The sequence below is a fragment of the Solanum verrucosum genome, unplaced genomic scaffold (assembly GCF_900185275.1).
Source record: "Solanum verrucosum unplaced genomic scaffold, falcon-dt-bn FXZP01000194.1, whole genome shotgun sequence".
Taxonomy (NCBI): domain Eukaryota; kingdom Viridiplantae; phylum Streptophyta; class Magnoliopsida; order Solanales; family Solanaceae; genus Solanum; species Solanum verrucosum.
Window position 1 is genome coordinate 2,565,320 of NW_026020416.1, and position 18,054 is coordinate 2,583,373.

Genomic DNA, 18,054 nt, shown 5'->3' on the forward strand with positions numbered 1-18,054 from the left:
TAATTTGATATTTTAAAATAAAATTTTAAATATTCAAAAACTATAATAAGAAAAATGATTTAAAAATGAGAAATAAAGATGAGTGAAAATCCTCCTTCGTGGATGCGCATCTTTTATATATGATATCTGATTTATGATATGGTTATTTGAGATGATAAAATAATGTGTTATAATTTTTTGTTTTCTTATTTTGAGTGTAGTGTCATGGATTAGTGTGTTTCTAGGAAAAGTAATACATAGATAAATTATTTCAGTTGTATTGTAAACAATTATATCTTTAACACTGAGTTAAAAAAACCTAACTGATATGGTTATTTATTTGAAGATAAATACCAGAAAAAACTAAATTCCCTATTTTGGTGCTCACATACGTTTTTTTTTTTCTGGCAAAATACAGATTTGTAATATTTAGTTAGTTACTCAATTTTTATATTGCAATTTTATTTAAATAAAAAATTTGAAAATATTTAATTTATAATTTTGAAACAGATCTTCAAATTTTTAATTAATTTTAAATAAAATGGTTATGTCACGTTGATTTTAAGTAATTCTTAATTTTTTAGTAAAAATAAAAAATAATTAATAAGAATTACATATTTAGGGGGTTGTGTATTTCTTTCCAGCGTTGCATGCTCCTCCTCATTTGTTCGAATTGTCTTTAGTTTCTTTTGTTCTTCTTTTTTAAAGATTAAAAAAATTACAAAAGAAAGTAGTAATATATTTTGAAATTGTCTTATTTTTAGGAACTCATCAATTGTCCATGTTTATTGAACTCTTCATATCAACACCCTAATTTTGTCAAATGTAGTGATTAATTATTTCTTGAATTCTATCAAATTCAGTACTCCTCCATTAATCTTGGCCAGCAGGAGGCCTATCGAGAATCAACTCTAGCATGCCTTGGATTCCATCCTAATTATGTTGCGAGGTCAACAGATCTTTCAACAGTTCGAGCTAAGTTTGTCATCAGTGACTGACTGACTGACTCCCTTCCAACGAGTACGGAGTACCTTCGGCCATCCTTACCATACAGATCTTTTTTAAATATGCTTTTCATAAATCAGTATCAGTGCCTGTCAAGTGTACATTCATATTATATATACAACACAGCTTAGCTGCAACACTTATTCTAATGCCAGCAGCTAAGATTTAGATATACACTAATATGGTACCTCTTAATAAGCAGAACCACTGCATCATCCATAGAAGATTTTGCAAAGACGTCCTGGAGCAAGAGAAATGAAATTCAACAATAGGATAACTAAAATAGTATTTGATTATGCAGATTAGGACAGGAAGATAACTCTGCGCTTTGTCCATTGGAAAGATCACCGTGTCTGCATCTTGGTAGTTCATGTTCGAAGAGTGCCTTAGGATGTAGAAACAACACCATCTATCATTTTCTCAATTACAAAGGTCATCTGCTGCTCCTTCCATACATCCTTCTCAAGATACACTTCATAAAAGGTTGCGTCACCAGAACTTCTCACTGCCAGTGAAGAAGTGCTTCTTGTGCCAAAACGCCCCTATGCACCAGCCGTTAAGGTTTATTTATTGTTTTAATCAAGAACAGGCAAATACGTGAGTGCTTCTTTAAGTTGAAAAAAGATTAAGAGAGGAGGTAAAAGTAATACCATGGACATTTCAGTGTCAACGAATATGGAGCTCAACTGGTACTCACACTCGGGGGAATAGATGCCTGGCAGGTTGCTATCTTCTTTAGCCAAGTCTCTCATTATTCTTTCAGCTGCGTGCCCTATTGGAATTTCAGATTCGCCATATTCATCCAATAATTGCTTGAAACTGTACTCCAGCCGTTGAGACTGCGAAAAAGATTGTTAGTATATGGAGGCAACGGCATTCTTAATAATCTTAGGCACTTCTTTTGCAAAGAAGGGGAACTCATTTAAGCTCAAGATGCTTCCTATGTCATGATAATGCTCAGAATAATAGTCATTTGTTGTTACACTGCAAGAGAATGATCAGTCTGGCAGATTTTCTTGAGCATGACTGGATTGAATTGGATCATGCAGAGTTTACGATTGAAGTTGTGAAGTGCTGGAGCAATGTGGAAGGGAAAGGTAGAAGAAAAGGTGGAATTTATTATAGGCTTGTTTATGGTGGACTGTGTGTAAAGAGAGAAATCCAAGGTGTTTTGAAGACAATAGCAGCTCTAATCAGAGAATTAAGATGAATGTAAACAGTATTTGTACTTTTGGTGTAAAGGAAAATATGTAGAGAATACTTAATCATTACTAGACTTTCTAGAAGCTTTGTACTTGTAAAAAGGACAAGCTTTTTTGCTGATCTGAATGGTAAATAAGGTGTCCAACATTCCTTAATGCTGCTGAATACACAGTTAGAATTCTCCAAATCAAAAATAAAATAAAAAATGTAGGCACCTATCAGAAAAGAGAAGAGTGGACACAACAGCATAAGAGAGAAAATCAAATGAAACATAAAAGATAAACTGGCTTAGGGGAAACTCAGGCAAGCCAGTAAAATGAAATCTGCTCCACAAGGTTGACAGCAAGCAAAAACACTTGAGAACTGATAGAAGCCAAAAGCATTAATGCTTTCAGTATTATAACATAAAACCTGAGTTGCAAGTTAGAGAAACAATGCGAATGCAGACTGTTCAATTTCTCTCATGTTACAAGTTAGACCATGCCAACCAACAAGTACAGGACAATTTAGGATTTTACATTTAAGTTTGATGTCCTTCGAAAAAGCTAGGGGTATGGATCTGTGTTTTCACTTCTTTTCCTTTACCCCTTTTGGTCTTGGAATGAGCGTGTGACTTAGCATTAATATATCCAAAACAACCATTTGTAGAGCAGTTATAGATATAAACCATTACCAACTTTTGCAACACTATTTTTTCCTGCTCTGTTAATAGTCTGTCATCAAAGGAAGGAAGTTTTGGAATTGAACATTAAGTGTGGGAAGACAAAAAAACACTTTCCATATGAATTGTTGTTACTATGTTCATGTTCATGTGGATGCTTGAAATTGTAATGCTCGTCTCTTTCTGAACTGAGTTATTGCTCTCAGAACTTTTTAGTTTATTCTATATAAGCTTTGTCGAGTTTTATCATAGGGAGGTCCTAAAAACTATTTAACACAATCTCAGGGTGAGTTTCTTATTTATAAATTGATAAAGCTGTCCCTTAATCTAGGTAGTGAATCTCTCTTTACCAGAATTGCATGTTGCTAAAATAAATTAATAATATCCATGACCTGGCCCTTTTTTCATCAATCTCGTCCATCAATGCGTGGTGACCTATATATCTCAACGCTCCACAACATAATTATCCAACAATTTAAATTCAGAAATGTTGCATGTTCTTTCTGCCTCTTAAAGAATATTTTGTTTTGACTAATTAAGCGTGATTATAAAGGGTACTGTGCTTAATTACTATGAAAACTTATATACTACTGATCATGATTCATCTCCACGATACTACTCTCCTTCCCAGTGTGGTACACTCCTTAATGATGTTAGACTCTCCTCTAACTGAAATGGAAATTAATACTGCTCTTAAATTTTTTAAGCCTTTTAAATCTCCGGGGCCGAATGGATTACACCCAGTTTTCTACCAAAAATTTTGGCTCCAACTTAAGATGTCAGTCATCAATTTTTGCAATAACATTTTTTTTCCGCTAAGCAGATCTCTGAACTAATAAATGAAACCTTCCTTTGTCTTATTTCTAAGGTCCAAAGCCTATCTTCCATGGCTCAATACAGACCAATTAGTTTATGCAATAGGACATACAAGCTAATCCCAAAATTATCGCAAATCATATTAAACCTCATATGCCAAACCTCATCCATCCATCCTAATCTGCTTGCTTCAAAATCGAAGAGCGTCCGATAATGCTATTATAGTTCAGGAAATCTTGGATCACTTTAGAACTTCTGAAGCCAAATGAACCAAGATTTACTAAAAATTGACCTCGAAATGGCAATCATAGGCTAGAATGGAACTTTATTAAGCCAACCCTTGTCAATTTTAATTTTATACCTGATCTTGTAAATCTTGTTATGAGTTGTATCTCTACAGTCACAACTCAAATTCTCATTAACGGAGAATGTTCTCCTGGATTTTCACCAACTAGAGGGATTAGTCAAGGAGATCCTTTATCCCCGTATTTATTTATTTTATGCATGGAAATGCTCTCACACCACATTAATCTTGCAGTTGATTACCACACTTGGGAGCCCTTTAAGATCAAAAATTTCGCGCCTCTTCTATGCGGATGAAATTATTCAAGCTTTTAAATTAACTACTAATAGCTGACACTGCTGTTATTGACCATCTAAATTACTTCATGGAAGGAAAAGCTAAATTTTTTCTGTCCTCTCTCCTACCTATACAGGTCAATGTGCTACTATAGTGCACCAGCTCGCCGGCATGGCTAGGCCGAGAAAGGAAAGCAAAGGAAGATTTAGACTTTTCCGACTGAAAAAACTCGTTCCTTTTGATTGTCATGTCACTGGTTATGGGAAGCGCAAGAGTGAACAGTCGGATCTAGCCAAAAGAGTGTTATCACCACCTCGGAGCACCGATAATGAAGCCTCAGAGGCATGGCCAGCGCTACTTAGGCGGACTAGTGAAACCTCTACTCCTCCTTCTACTACTACTGGAAACCTTTCCCTTGTTCCACAAGGATCGAGTGCGCCACATGCAGTGACTGCAAACACTTCCTCAGTGTCTAGATCTGTTCCAGCCAATGGAACAGTAACTGAATCTGGGCTTGCTAGGGTTGAATCTGGAAGCAAAGGTAAAGGGAAAGGAAGTACACTAGATGTAAACCACATCCATGAGGCCGGCCAAATTACCTGGGTGTTCAGGCAACTGTTGAGGCCATTGTAATTGGGGTTCAAGGGACAAAGCTAGGTCTAACCTGTTTAAGGGCAATAAGCTAGCTGAGAAAGGTATAAGACTTTACTTTCATAGCTCCTAAAATCCAGGTTGGACACAGAAGATCGTGGAGCTTCCGAAAGTTGAAATTGATAAAGAGACTCAGAAGTGGAAGACTGTTCTTATATTCTACGTGATAGGAGCTTCACAGACCATTGCAAGTTTGGAAAGGTTCATTGCTAGTAAATGGTCTTCTACAGCCAAATCTAAGATACACTGTCATGATGATGGATATTTTGTCCTCAAATGCACTTATTTCGAAGATAGAAATGAAATCTTATGTGCTGGACCTCAAATGCCCAATGCTAGCTTATTATTATCCAAACTTGGACTCCTGATTTTGACTTTGCTACTGAAGTTCTGAAGACTATTCCCTTGTGGATGAAGTTTCCCAATCTCCCTCTCAATTGTAGGAGTGCAGAATCCCTTAGTAGTAGAACTAGGAACCGCTCTTTATGGCTGATGAAAGTAGCACACACCTTGAAAGGATCTCTTATGCTAGAGTTTTGGTGGAAATGGACATTACAAGACCTCTCCCTCAAACTGTGCTGGTACTTCATCCTAATAGTAGGACGTTTGATCAAGTGAATCAATATGCTTGGAAACCCATGTACCGTGGCACATGTTTGTCAGCTAGGTGATGACTGTGCCAGAGATAGACCAAGGCAAGCTGAGAAGGGAACAGAAGCAACAGGCACAAGAGACTAACCAGAATGTTCTTCAGAGTGGAGGGAAGAAAAACCTACTCATCAGGGGTTGTCCAAAAAACCAAGAGAAGGTTAATTTCCTATCAGCAAGGTCCTCTGAAATTTAGGCAGGAGTGACAAGTTTCAACGGAAGATCCTCTGCATGGTGAGACAGGGTCTAGTCATATTCCTTCTGGTGAGGCTAGGTTGGAGGATAAATGGCATATTACTAAGAGGAGATCAGCAACAAACGGTACATCAACCTCTAAACCTGATACCTTTTCCACTGGTAATAATTTTGAGGTCTTATCACCCAAGCTAGCATTAGGAGGACAGGGACATCCTGATGCACAGCAGGATAGGGTCTTATCATGATGAGACACCTGGAGGTAGTGCACCTCCTTTGCTATAGTTTCTTTTTTTTTAACTCAGTAACTTTGTATTATATCACAGCCAGTACAACTCTTGTACTGAAACCTTATATACATAAGTACTGCATTGTGTTGTTATGTTTTTGGTGTAACCAGGTATACTCAAATGATATTGTCTCTATAGTTGATGTTTTAGACTTAATTTAGGTTCAGAGCAGTGAAATTTGCAGCACATATTTTTACTTTTTTACAAGTTCAAAATTATATACAACAAATTTCAATGTTTTGAACCTAAATTGAGTCTAAACATCAACTATAGAGACAATTTCAATTGAGTATACCTAATTACACCAAAAATATAACAACACAATGCAGTTTAGTTTAACTTTCTGCATACTATTCTCTGTGCCCTCAAAACACCTAGAATTCCTCTCTTTCCTGGTTGACCACCCTATAGCAGCAGGGATAATTCTCCATCTATCTCTGTTTTTTGCATGTACTCGTGCTTCCTCCCAGCTCTTCAGAGCCTTTGAGACTTCAATACGCTCATCACACGGAATGTGAGGGGCTTCAATACGCATAGGGAAATGAATAAATTTATAAAGGAGAATGATGTGGGGTTCATACATATTTTAGAACATAGAGTAGGAGCAAAGCATGCATCCAGAATTGTGAAGAGAATTGCTCAAGAGTGGAGTTGGGAACATAACAATAAATTATAATACTGCTGCGCAGGGCAGGATATATGGCTTAACTGGGATAAGCATAAACATCAATGTTCATTTCATACAAACAAATGACGAGTTAATTCATATTAAAATCACCATTGGAGGTATGCACTTCACCTTGACAGCAATATATGGATACCATGCCGTGGGTGATAGAAGTCCCAGGGTGCAGTTAAAAGTATATAAATAGTCTAACAAAGTCATCAAGAAGAAGATGGATGAGGAAGCAAAGGAAAGAAGTGGATGAGGAAACAAAGGAATTTGTTACCTTAGGCCACGGAGAGTCTAGTGTTGCATTTGATAAAACATGAATACCGGGTGAAACCTCAGTGACGGACATACCGGTGTGTTTTGGTCGGTTGGTTATATAAAGCATAGTCATTGAACAAAGATCAGCTACTATCAAGTTAAACCCATTATATTCACCTGCTTCTTTCAAAAGTTGCTCTGAAAAATCATGAGGGCTCTTTACACTCTGCAAATCAAAAGTTAATTAGGCGTTTTAATGGATAAATAGAAATGCCCAGGTAAAAGGGTATAAAAATTGATGACCTTCAAGAATCGAAGAGGAAGGTCTCCCCTACTTTTGGTATGTGAATTTGAATTGATTTCTCGAACATTAGTAAGGAAAGCAAGTCTTCCAGTGCGAGTACAAGCCAACCAAGTCCCACCAGCAACTTCATCCCTTCCACCAAGTATATCACTATCTTCCCACCATGACAAAGGTTTCGTTGGACTTGATGATAACATTAACAAACGAATCATAAACAATAAAACAATGTATAGAAGAAGAAGAAAAAGATAGCCTACCGATTGTGGTATTCATCTCTGTTGAGGAATAGGAGGAAGGGATACAGCGGATGCGCTTTCCATATGAACACCGCTATACACATGTTTTTTTTGCCAAATCGCTTCTGTTCTATTCTACTCAGAAGACGACTGCTCCTTTTTTTTTTTGTTAGTTAATTTTTTTTTTTATTATTAATTCAGGTGCATATGTTATGGGAAAAAAATAATAATTATTTTTTGATAACTTAACGCGTTCAAAGAAAGTGAAACACACATTTTTTGCCATGTCAACATTTTGAGTCTAATTGGAATGACTTTTGAACAAATAAGGTGTTCAATTGGCACAGGGATAAATTGAAGTGTCTAAGTGAATTATGCGGACAACTTTACGTGACCGTAGATGACTTAAGCCATATATATATATATATATATATATATAGCATATGATGTTGTAAAATAGAATTAATATTACTAAATTAAAGTTTTTAGTAAACAAGGAGTAATAAGAAGTGTTTTAAAATTATTAATACATATTGTCACAGAGTTACTTGTATTTTGACATCAAAATGACCAGATATTATTAAAACATTTTAAAATAAATTCAAACTTTAAATATGGGAGAAAGTGACATTTCTTTAATAATATTATTTCTTACTTCACTCAATTTTGTAAACAATTCTAACCAACAAAATAGAAAAAAATATCCATTAAAAAATTGTCACTAATAGCCTTTCCTCTTTGAGGTTATGAACATAAATGATGTACACCATTTAAGTAAAAATTTTGTCTTAAATATTCATACTTGAAATTTAGTATGTGCATGACACTAATAAGAATTACCATAAGTATTTCAATATTTTATCTTTATATGTAACATATCTTTTACAAAATATTATTACTCAATTAATATTTGAGTAAGACTATCATAGAGAGACAATTTTACCAAAAAATGTACTTGGTTATTATCATGAATGATGGTTATATATACTTTAGTAGAAAAAATTGATTTTAATATATGAATAACATCACCTATGGTGAAAAATATTTCATTTCATTAAGTGTCTACCTTATCTTTGTGGAATTGTAGTCTTCTCCTTTTTTCTGCCGCATACATATCATATAATTGTTGTCTAATGAAAATATCTAGTATCTTATAGAAGTTATATCATGATATAAAATATATAAATTTTTCAATAATTAAAATTAATAGATGAATAAAATTTAAAGTATTATTTATAGAATCATTAATTTAATTTAAGATCATTTTATGATCAATCACTATTTTCTTATCTATTTTTATATAGCTAGTAAGGAGTGTATCTTGTGACATAAAGAAAAATTATATGGAACAATATTGATATACCGTGAGTTTACAGTATTTTTAACACATTTCACGTAAGAGTTGTGTGTGTCTAGGGCCTTTTTGTATTGGTTTTTGTGTGTTTTTATCATGTTTTGCAGGAAAGATGTTTAGGCACGGAAGTAAAGAGATAGCTGAAAGAAATGCAAAAAAGGGCATCTACAGAAGTGATCTACGGGCCGTAGGTCCATTGACGCTCCGTAGATGGTGAACGTAGATTAGCAGGCAAGGCATGGAAGGCAAATCAGGGAAATCTGACGTGGAACCATGTCGGCCATTGACGGTCCGTAGATTGATCTACGGTTCGTACTGGAGTTCCGTCGTTTGCTTCAAAGAGGCTGATTTTTGGAAGCTGAAATATTTTCCAAGTCCTGGCTGACGAAAGGGACTCACGGACCGTAGATCCATTGACGGTTCGCGAGTCAGTCTCGTGGAATGAAGACACGTTCTTGAACAAACTTTTCTTATTTTGTTTCCCTTTTAATTTAGGACTCGTTTTCTATAAATAGGGTATGTAAACCTCATTTTGGGGGGTTAGACTTTATTACTTTAGTTCTATTTTGTGACTTGGGATTTTATTGTTGCAAACCTAACAATTCTTGATTTCCTAAGTTGGTTTTGAAGATTTTGGTATTGAGATTCAAGTTAAAATTCTGGGTTTGTTATTCTCAATTACGTAAGTTGATAATTCTTTCATCTAAAACAATGAATTGTGTTCATATGATTATGGGTAACTAAACTCCACAGCTAGGGTTGTGGGAACCATGAGTGATTAACAAAGTATGAATAGTAAATAAACAATTCTTGAATAGTTTTTTGCATGCATTGATAATTCTTTCGTTTAAAAGTCTTTTTAACGGTGCGCAAAGTTAGAACTCGCCTTGTTGCTACTTGCCGGACCAGGGAGGTAATCAATAAGAAAAGAATTATCAACTTAGATTTAGTGTGATACTATCTAATAGTCTAGTGTCGATTGGTGCGAAGTAATACAAAGCCAAACATCGATGTGATGTCTAATATGAGGTCAAGGTAAGGGTTAGTAAATTATACACACGTATCCGGACCAAGGTGCGGGGTGAAATTCTCTAGATGCCGAACCAAGGATTTAGAGATACCTAGCTTATCACTTTGCATGTAGTACACTAGGAAATGATTGCTATTACTAGGATTACTGCTTATGAGCTTGTGGGGAACATGTATACCCTAGTTAATTCTCCCATCTTGATAACAACCAAAGTTGACTTTTGTTTACTAATTACTTACTGAATTCTTACAATTTGTTTCACAACCCCCCCTTTAATTACTTGTTTCTGGAAGTAATTTGACTAAACGAATATAATTGTTGGTTAAAGTGAAGTCTAAACCATTTTTCTTGTGGGATCAACCCCAACCTACAAGTTGGGTTCTTTACTTGATAACGATCGATTATGCTTTTTTAGGGAGGTGTAATTTGAACGTATCAAATTTTTGCGCCGTTGCTGGGGAAATTGGCTTTTAGATTTGAACATTTGTCAAATATTTCCTAATTTTACTTCTTCTTTTTGTTTTTGTCTCTCTCAGGTTCTGACTCTAGTGTATGCCAAGTACACGTAGCCAGGGTGAACCACTTACTCCTTACGATCCAGAGTTGAACCGAACTTTGTGAAGAATGAACAATCAAGGAGTTCAAGTTAATCCTATCGGAGGCAATCTAGGTGATGAAGTTGAGTTGCAACCTCCGAGGGTAGTTGGTGGAGACAACCAGGTTCTAGCTGAAAATCAATTGGGAGATGCAGTGAGGGTGCATGGTCCACCAGGCCCACAACTGCATGACAACTATAGGGGCAACGTCAATATTGCTGACTCTGATGGACCTCTTGTCCTACCCCCTTTGCCTCTGGGGCACACATTTGTAGTGACCAGTAGCTTGATGCAGATGCTTATAGCGAGGGGCTTGTTCTCGGGGTTGCCATCGGAGGACCCATATGCTCACATAGCCAAGTTAAGGGTGGTTTGCAAGAGCTGTGTAGGTCGACCAGACTTAGATATGGATGTCATCGGATTGCGAGTGTTCCATCTATCACTGACAAGCGATGCTGTTGTATGGTTCACTGAGCTTCCTTATAACTCAATCTATACATGGAACCAACTGAAGGATGTGTTCTTAGCAAGGTATTATCTAGTGTCCAAGAAGCTCAATAACAAAGATAGGGTCAACAATTTTGTGGCATTACCTGGAGAGTCTGTGAGTAGCTCTTGGGACAGATTCACTGCGTTCATAAGAGGTGTTTTGAATCACCGTATTGATGATGAGTTGCTGAAGGAATATTTCTATCGAGGTCAGGATAACAACAACAAAGCAGTGCTTGATACTATTGCTGGAGGTTCATATGGTGAGTGCACATACACACAAATTGCAGAATAACTGGAGAAGATCTCTCGCAATAATAAAACATGGAGCGCTAGGAGGTCGGATACTGGGAGAAACACATTTGCCGTTCATGCTACAAACAACCAGTCTGCGGATGAGATTTGTGAGGAGATGGCTCAGATGAGGATCGAGTTGGGGTTGATATTGAAGCATGTGAGCGGAGGTGCGGAAAAGGTAAATGTTGTGAACTACTTGACTAGAAATCCACCACATGTTGAAGAGTGTTACTATGAAGAGTATGCTTATGTGGTGAATGATCAGACGGGGGGTTTCCGACCAAACGCCCAAGGATCCAACACGAAAAATTGGCGCCAAGGTCAAGGAAACCAAGGTCGGAACTATGCCAATTACGACCGAAAGGGTCAATATGTCCGGAATGGGAACTTCAATCGCGACAACAACTACAATTGAAACAACTATGGAAACAGAAATGATCGGGTTGGACCTTATGTTCCCCCTCAAAATCGGGAATCTAGTACTAGGGAAACTGGAGGCAATATGGCGCGGATTGAAGATATGATGCAGAAGATGATGAGAAGGTTTGATGCAACTAATGGGAATGTGAATGAGATGAGAAACGACTTGTCTGGAATTGGTCAAAAGGTCGATGCCCATGCAGTGTCAATAAAACATCTAGAGCAACATATGACTCAGTTGCCTACTACAGTGAACCCACGTTTACCTGGCACTTTTCCTAGCAACACCATCCAGAATCCAAAGAATAATGGTCATTGTATGACAGCTACTACTCGAGGGGGTAAGCAGACCATTGATCCACCTATGCCGTTTGTGGTGGATGTTGAGATTAGAAAAGAAGATGATGTGATAGAGGTTAGAGAAGAGTCTGAGAATGCGACAGAGAAAGAAGCGGAGATATCTCAGAAAGTGGTCCCCATACCTAGACCTCCACTACCTTTTCCACAGAGGTTAGTGAAGAAGACTGAAGATGGTAAATATCACAGGTTTATTAATATGTTGAAACAACTTTCCATTAGTGTTCCGTTGATAGAAGCATTGGAGAAAATGCCTGGGTATGCAAAGTTTATGAAAGATATGGTGACAAAGAAAAGGTCTGTGAATTTTGAAGATGATGATAGATTGCAGCATTGTAGCGTTATTGCTACAAGGTCTCTTATGCAGAAGAAAGAAGATCCTGGTGCTTTCACGATTCCGTGTACTATAGGGTTGTTACACTTTGCTAAGGCATTGTGTGATCTTGGTGCTAGCATCAACTTCATGCCTTTGTCTATTTACAAGAAGTTGGGTCTGGGGACCCAAAGCCCACTGCAATGCGGTTACTAATGGCTGATCGGACTGTGAAGAGGCCCATAGGTGTGCTCCATGATGTGTTAGTGAAAGTAGAGTCTTTCATCTTTCCGGCGGATTTTGTGATTCTTGACTGTGAGGTTGATTTTGAGGTTCCCATCATCCTTGGGAGACCATTTCTTGCCACAGGACGTGCGTTGGTTGATATGGAAAAGGGACAGATGAAGTTCAGACTGAACAATGAAGAAGCAACTTTCAATATCTGTAGGTCCATGAAGCAGAATGGTGAGCTCCAAACAGTATCTGCTATAACTTATAGAGTGGAGAGTGGAGAGTGGGTTAGAAGTGCAAATTGAAGAGCGACTAGGTGTTGAGGCACTAGCATCAGTCATGATGAATTTCGGTAGTGGATGGTATTGAAGAGTATGATGAGTTGGTAGCCGCACTTGATAAGTGTGAATACCGGTCCAAACCAAAGAAGTATGAGCTAGACATGAAGAATCGCGAGTCCCCACCCACAAGACCATCTATTGTGGAGGCACCGAAATTGGAGCTTAAAGCTCTACCACCACACTTGAGGTATGTATATTTAGGCGAAGAGAATACTTTGCTGATCATCATTGCAGCAGATTTGAATGCAAGGCAAGTAGAGTGCTTGGTGACTCTATTAAAGAGGTTCAATCGAGCTATTGGGTGGACTATTGCAGATATTATTGGGATTCCTCATGGTATTTGTTCCCACAAAATCCAACTCATGCCAGATCACAAACCTAGTATTGAGCACCAAAGAAGATTAAATCCGCCTATGCAAGAGGTAGTTAAAAAGGAGATCATCAAGTGGTTGGATACTTGAGTTATCTATCCCATTGCAGATAGTAGTTGGGTATGTCCTGTTCAATGTGTTCCCAAGAAAGGTGGGATTACTATGGTTCCTAATGAGAGAAACGAGCTTGTTCTGATGTGGCCCGTGACTGGATGGAGTGTCTGTATGGAATACTTGAAGCTAAATGCTTGGACAGAAAAAAACCATTTCCCTATGCCATTCATGGATCAGATATTGGATAGACTTGCTGGTAAGGGTTGGTATTATTTTCTTGATGGTTATTCGGGCTACAATCAGATTTCTATAGCTCCGGAGGACTAAGAGAAGACCACCTTCACTTGCCCTTATGGGACTTTCGCCTTCAAATGGATGCCCTTTGGGTTGTGCAATGCTCCAGCGACCTTCCAACGTTGTATGATGTCAATATTCTCTGATATGGTGGAGGACACTATTGAGGTATTTATGGATGATTTCTCTGTGGTAGGTGACTCTTTTGATCGATGTCTGAATCATTTGGCTGAGGTGCTTAAAAGGTGTGAAGATTGCAATCTGGTGCTAAATTAGGAGAAGAGCCACTTTATAGTGAAAGAAGGGATAGTTCTAGGTCATCAGATTTCTAAGAAGGGCATTGAGGTAGATAAAGCGAAAGTTGAGGTAATAGAAAAACTTCCTCCACCTATCTCTGTAAAAGGCGTTAGGAGTTTTCTTGGGCATGCAGATTTTTATAGGAGGTTCATCAAAGATTTCTCCAAAATTGCACATCCTTTGTGCAAACTGCTCGAGAAGGAGTGTAAGTTCTATTTTGATGATGCTTGTCTAAGAGCATTTTGAGAATTAAAGGAGAAGCTAGTTACTTCACCTATCATTATTTCACTGGATTGGGGACAACTGTTTGAGGTAATGTATGGTGTGAGTGGAGTGGCTCTTGGTGTGGTATTGGGACAGAGGCGAGAGAAAATTCTCCATCCTATTTACTATGCTAGCAAAGCTCTAAATGTGGCCCAGAAGAATTATATGTGACTGAACAAGAGCTTCTTGCGGTGGTTTTCGCATTTGAAAATTTTCGATCCTACCTTCTTGGTACTAAAGTATAGTGCATACTGACCATTCTGCATTGAGGTATTTGATGGCAAAGAAGGATGCTAAGCCGAGTTTGATTAGATGGGTATTGTTGCTGCAAAAGTTTGATTTTGTGGTAAAAGATAGAAAGGGGACCGAAAATCAAGTTGCCGATTACTTATCCATATTAGAGGAAGAGGCTATGCTAAAGCTTGGTGATAGGGCTGAAATTAATGATACTTTTTCCAGATGAACATGTATTGGCTGCTTCTCATGATCTGATTCCTTGGTTCGCAGACTTTGCTAATTATTTGGCAAGCGATTTGGTGCCCCCGGACTTGTCTTTTCACCAAAGCAAAAAGTTTATGCATGATGTGAATAAATTCTTTTGGGATGAGCCTTACTTGTATCGTAGTTGTGCTGATGAGATTATTCGTCGTTGTGTGCCCGAGGTTGAGATGTTGATTGTACTTGAAGCATGCCATTCATCGCTTGTTGGTGGCATCATAGTGGTATTCGGACTGCGCATAAGATTTTGCAGTATGGGTACTACTGGCCTGCTATCCACCAAGATGCTCATAATTTCGTCAAGTCTTGTGATCGTTGCCAAAGAGAAGGAGGGATTTCAAAGAGGCAAGAGCTTCCTATGAATCCTATATTGGTGATAGAGTTGTTTGATGTATGGGGCATTGATTTTATGGGTCCATTTGTGAGTTCACATGGGATGAAGTATATTCGTGTTGTGGTTGATTATGTATCGAAGTGGGTGGAAGCAGTTCGCTCCCCAACAATGAAGGTAAAAGTGTCACCGCATTCTTGAAAAAGAATATCTTCTCCAGATTTGGGACACCGAGGGCGATTATCAGTGATGGAGGTTCCCACTTTTGTAATAAGTTATTGAAGGCGCTACTTGAGAAATATGGTGTCCGCCACAATGTAGCCACTCCTTACCATCCGCAAACTAGTGGGCAAGTTGAAGTGTCCAACAGAGAGATCAAACAGATTTTGGCAACTACTGTGAATGCTAATAGAACGGATTGGTCAAGGAAGCTTGATGATGCTCTATGGTCCTATCACACTGCATATAAAACTCCTATAGGTATGTCTTCTTACAAACTTGTATATGGGAAATCTTGCCATTTACCGGTAGAGCTAGAGAATAAGGCTTTGTGGGCGATGAAGAGGCTAAATTTGGATTGGGGCGCCGCATCTAATCAAAGAATGAATGACTTGAATATGCTTGACGAGTTTCGCCTTAAAGTTTATGAAAGTTCAGCATTGTACAAAGAGAAGATGAAGAGGTATTATGATCAAAGAATTGAAAAGCAAGAATTTGTTGTGGGTGATCTTGTGCTTCTATTCACTCTAGGTTGTGCTTATTTCCGGGCAAACTCAAATAGAAATGGACCGGGCCATTTTTTCTCATAAAAGTGCTTCCTTATGGAGCGGTTGAGCTTGAGAACAGTGAAGGAACAAGGTTCATGGTTAACGGGCAAAAGATCAAGATCTATCTGGGAAACGCAGAAAGTGTGCAAGAAGTTGTCTAGGCCTATCATCTTGATGAAGTCTGAGTAATCAAGAGGCCTACATCGTGCCGCGACGTTAAATCAAACACTGCTTGGGAGGCAACTCAAGATGTAAAATCTAGCCAACAATAGGTTTTTGATTTTCGTTTAGTAGTTTTCTTTGTTTAGTTGCTTCTCTGTACTCATTTAGATAGTTGTTTTACTTTTGTTTTAGTGTTGGCTAGACATAGCATAGGGTCTGTGTCTAAAAAAGTGTCCATAAAATGTAAAAAGAAAGTGCTAATGGTTGCTACATATGCAGGGTAGAAAAGCAGAATCTGCAGAAAAAGGTCTGGTGCAACGGTCTACGGACCCCATCGACGGTCCGTGGTTCATTCCACGGACTGTCAATAGTGTCCGTAGATCCCAGGTAAGGTTTCTGAATTTTTAAGTGCAAGTTTGATCTACGGTCCCCATTTACGGATCGTAGACGGGGTCTCGTGGGTCCAAAACCCTAAATGCTGCCTGACTCGACCCGGACCTATCCTATTTAAAATCACCTAATTTTAAACCATTCCCAGTTCCCTCCATTTACCACCAAACCGTTTCTCAACCTCCCAATTCCTTAAATCACTCCATTATTCCCCATTAAATCTTTCTTTTTCTCTCCCCTTAAAACCTAATTTTCCTTTCATCTCCAACCTCTACTCATCCCAGAAATTCCCCAATCTGTCTGAACTACCTTTTTCAAAACTTTGGTGTTCGGGTTCGACGCAACTAGGTGATTAGTGTGGTCTTGCAAAGCTTAGTGTCATCACGCAATCACCCCATTCCTCATTGCTTGTAAGGTAATAGACTTTCCCCTCACTTTGAATTTTGGTTCATAGATTGAATATAGAAAGTCGAGAGTCGGGTCTTGACCTTGGGTAATTAAGTGTATGTAATTGCATGCAAAAAAATATTTAAGTACTAAAACCCTTGGGACGATAGATTGTGATTGTGTTGCCTTGATAGTGTGCTAAACTTGTCTAAATGCTAGTCTATAGGTAAGTTTTGACTTAGGGTTCCGAAACTTGTATGAAATAATTCTGAAATTTGTGTAATTAGAACCCTTGGAATGATGAACTAGCTTGATTAAATGTTAAAATGCATGATTAGACTAGGATACTGTTGAAAATGGTCAAATATGTGGACTTGAAAATAATGAATGTCTGAAACCTGGCACAAGATCACGTCCACGAGACCCCGTCTATGGACCGTAGTTCAATCTACAGACCATAGATCAGGTTTATGGATGGATGCACTTGAAAATTTCACCAAGTGTGAAACCACGGAGGTGGACTACGGTCCGTAGATCAATCTACGGACCGTTCTGTACATCCGTGGTTTCCATCTACGACCAATATTATTGGTCCTCTGATCCACGGAAAGGTTCCACGGACCATAGATCAGTCTATAGACCATAGATACGGACTGTAGGTCCCCACCGTAGATGACCACTTTAGCCACTATCTAAATTTTTTTTGTTTTTTATTTTTGTTCGCTCTTAGTTCTAAAATATTTTCGAGTGTGTCATGAGTTTATTATGGTACTAATTAGACATCCATAGGTACCATGACGCCTAAGAAGCAAGTAACCTACTCCAAAAGGGGCAAATCAAAATCCATGCAGCCTACTTTTAGGCTGATTGATGAAGAAACAGACATAGAAAATGATCCAGCATATGTTCCACCGTCCACGAGGACATCCCCTACTTCACTTCGGGCTACCCAAAATACATCCCGGCAGGTGGTCACCGACGTAGTCATTGTCTTCCAGTCTGATGAAGAGAACATACTGATCGGGTCACCGGCTGGTTCTGCCTCCGGTTCTGAGGCTGGTTCTACTTCCGATTCTGAGGCTGGTTCTACTTCCGGCTCAAAGTCCACCTCTGCTTCTGGCTCTGATCCCGCCCATGCTTCCGACTCTAGTTCTGGATCCGCCATAAGCTCAGGATCACATGACAAAGCTTCCTCGTCTGTTGAAGCCACCAGTTCGGGAGAGGTCTCGGTGCCACAAAGCTATGACCTTGATCCGGTGGCTGGGGAGCCAAACATATGGTGTGTTGAGGGGCAATGACAAATCTACCGGGA

General features: G+C 38.4%; 1 protein-coding gene across 2 annotated transcripts; it reads right to left on the reverse strand.

The window, feature by feature from the left end:
* Positions 1 to 1,334: 1,334 nt before the first annotated feature.
* Positions 1,335 to 7,648, reverse strand: LOC125840915 (uncharacterized). Of its 2 annotated transcripts, none has more exons than XM_049519894.1 (5): positions 7,521 to 7,648; positions 7,263 to 7,446; positions 6,979 to 7,185; positions 1,635 to 1,823; positions 1,335 to 1,526 (listed from the first exon to the last, which is right to left on the reverse strand). In XM_049519894.1, the coding sequence occupies exons 1-5, from the start codon at positions 7,601 to 7,603 to the stop codon at positions 1,371 to 1,373; spliced, it is 819 nt and encodes a 272-aa protein (XP_049375851.1). In that variant the 5' UTR covers positions 7,604 to 7,648; the 3' UTR covers positions 1,335 to 1,370. The 2 variants fall into 2 exon arrangements, with proteins under 2 accessions (XP_049375851.1, XP_049375852.1); XM_049519895.1 differs by having other exon boundaries at positions 1,341 to 1,526; positions 7,263 to 7,413; positions 7,521 to 7,604.
* Positions 7,649 to 18,054: the final 10,406 nt, after the last annotated feature.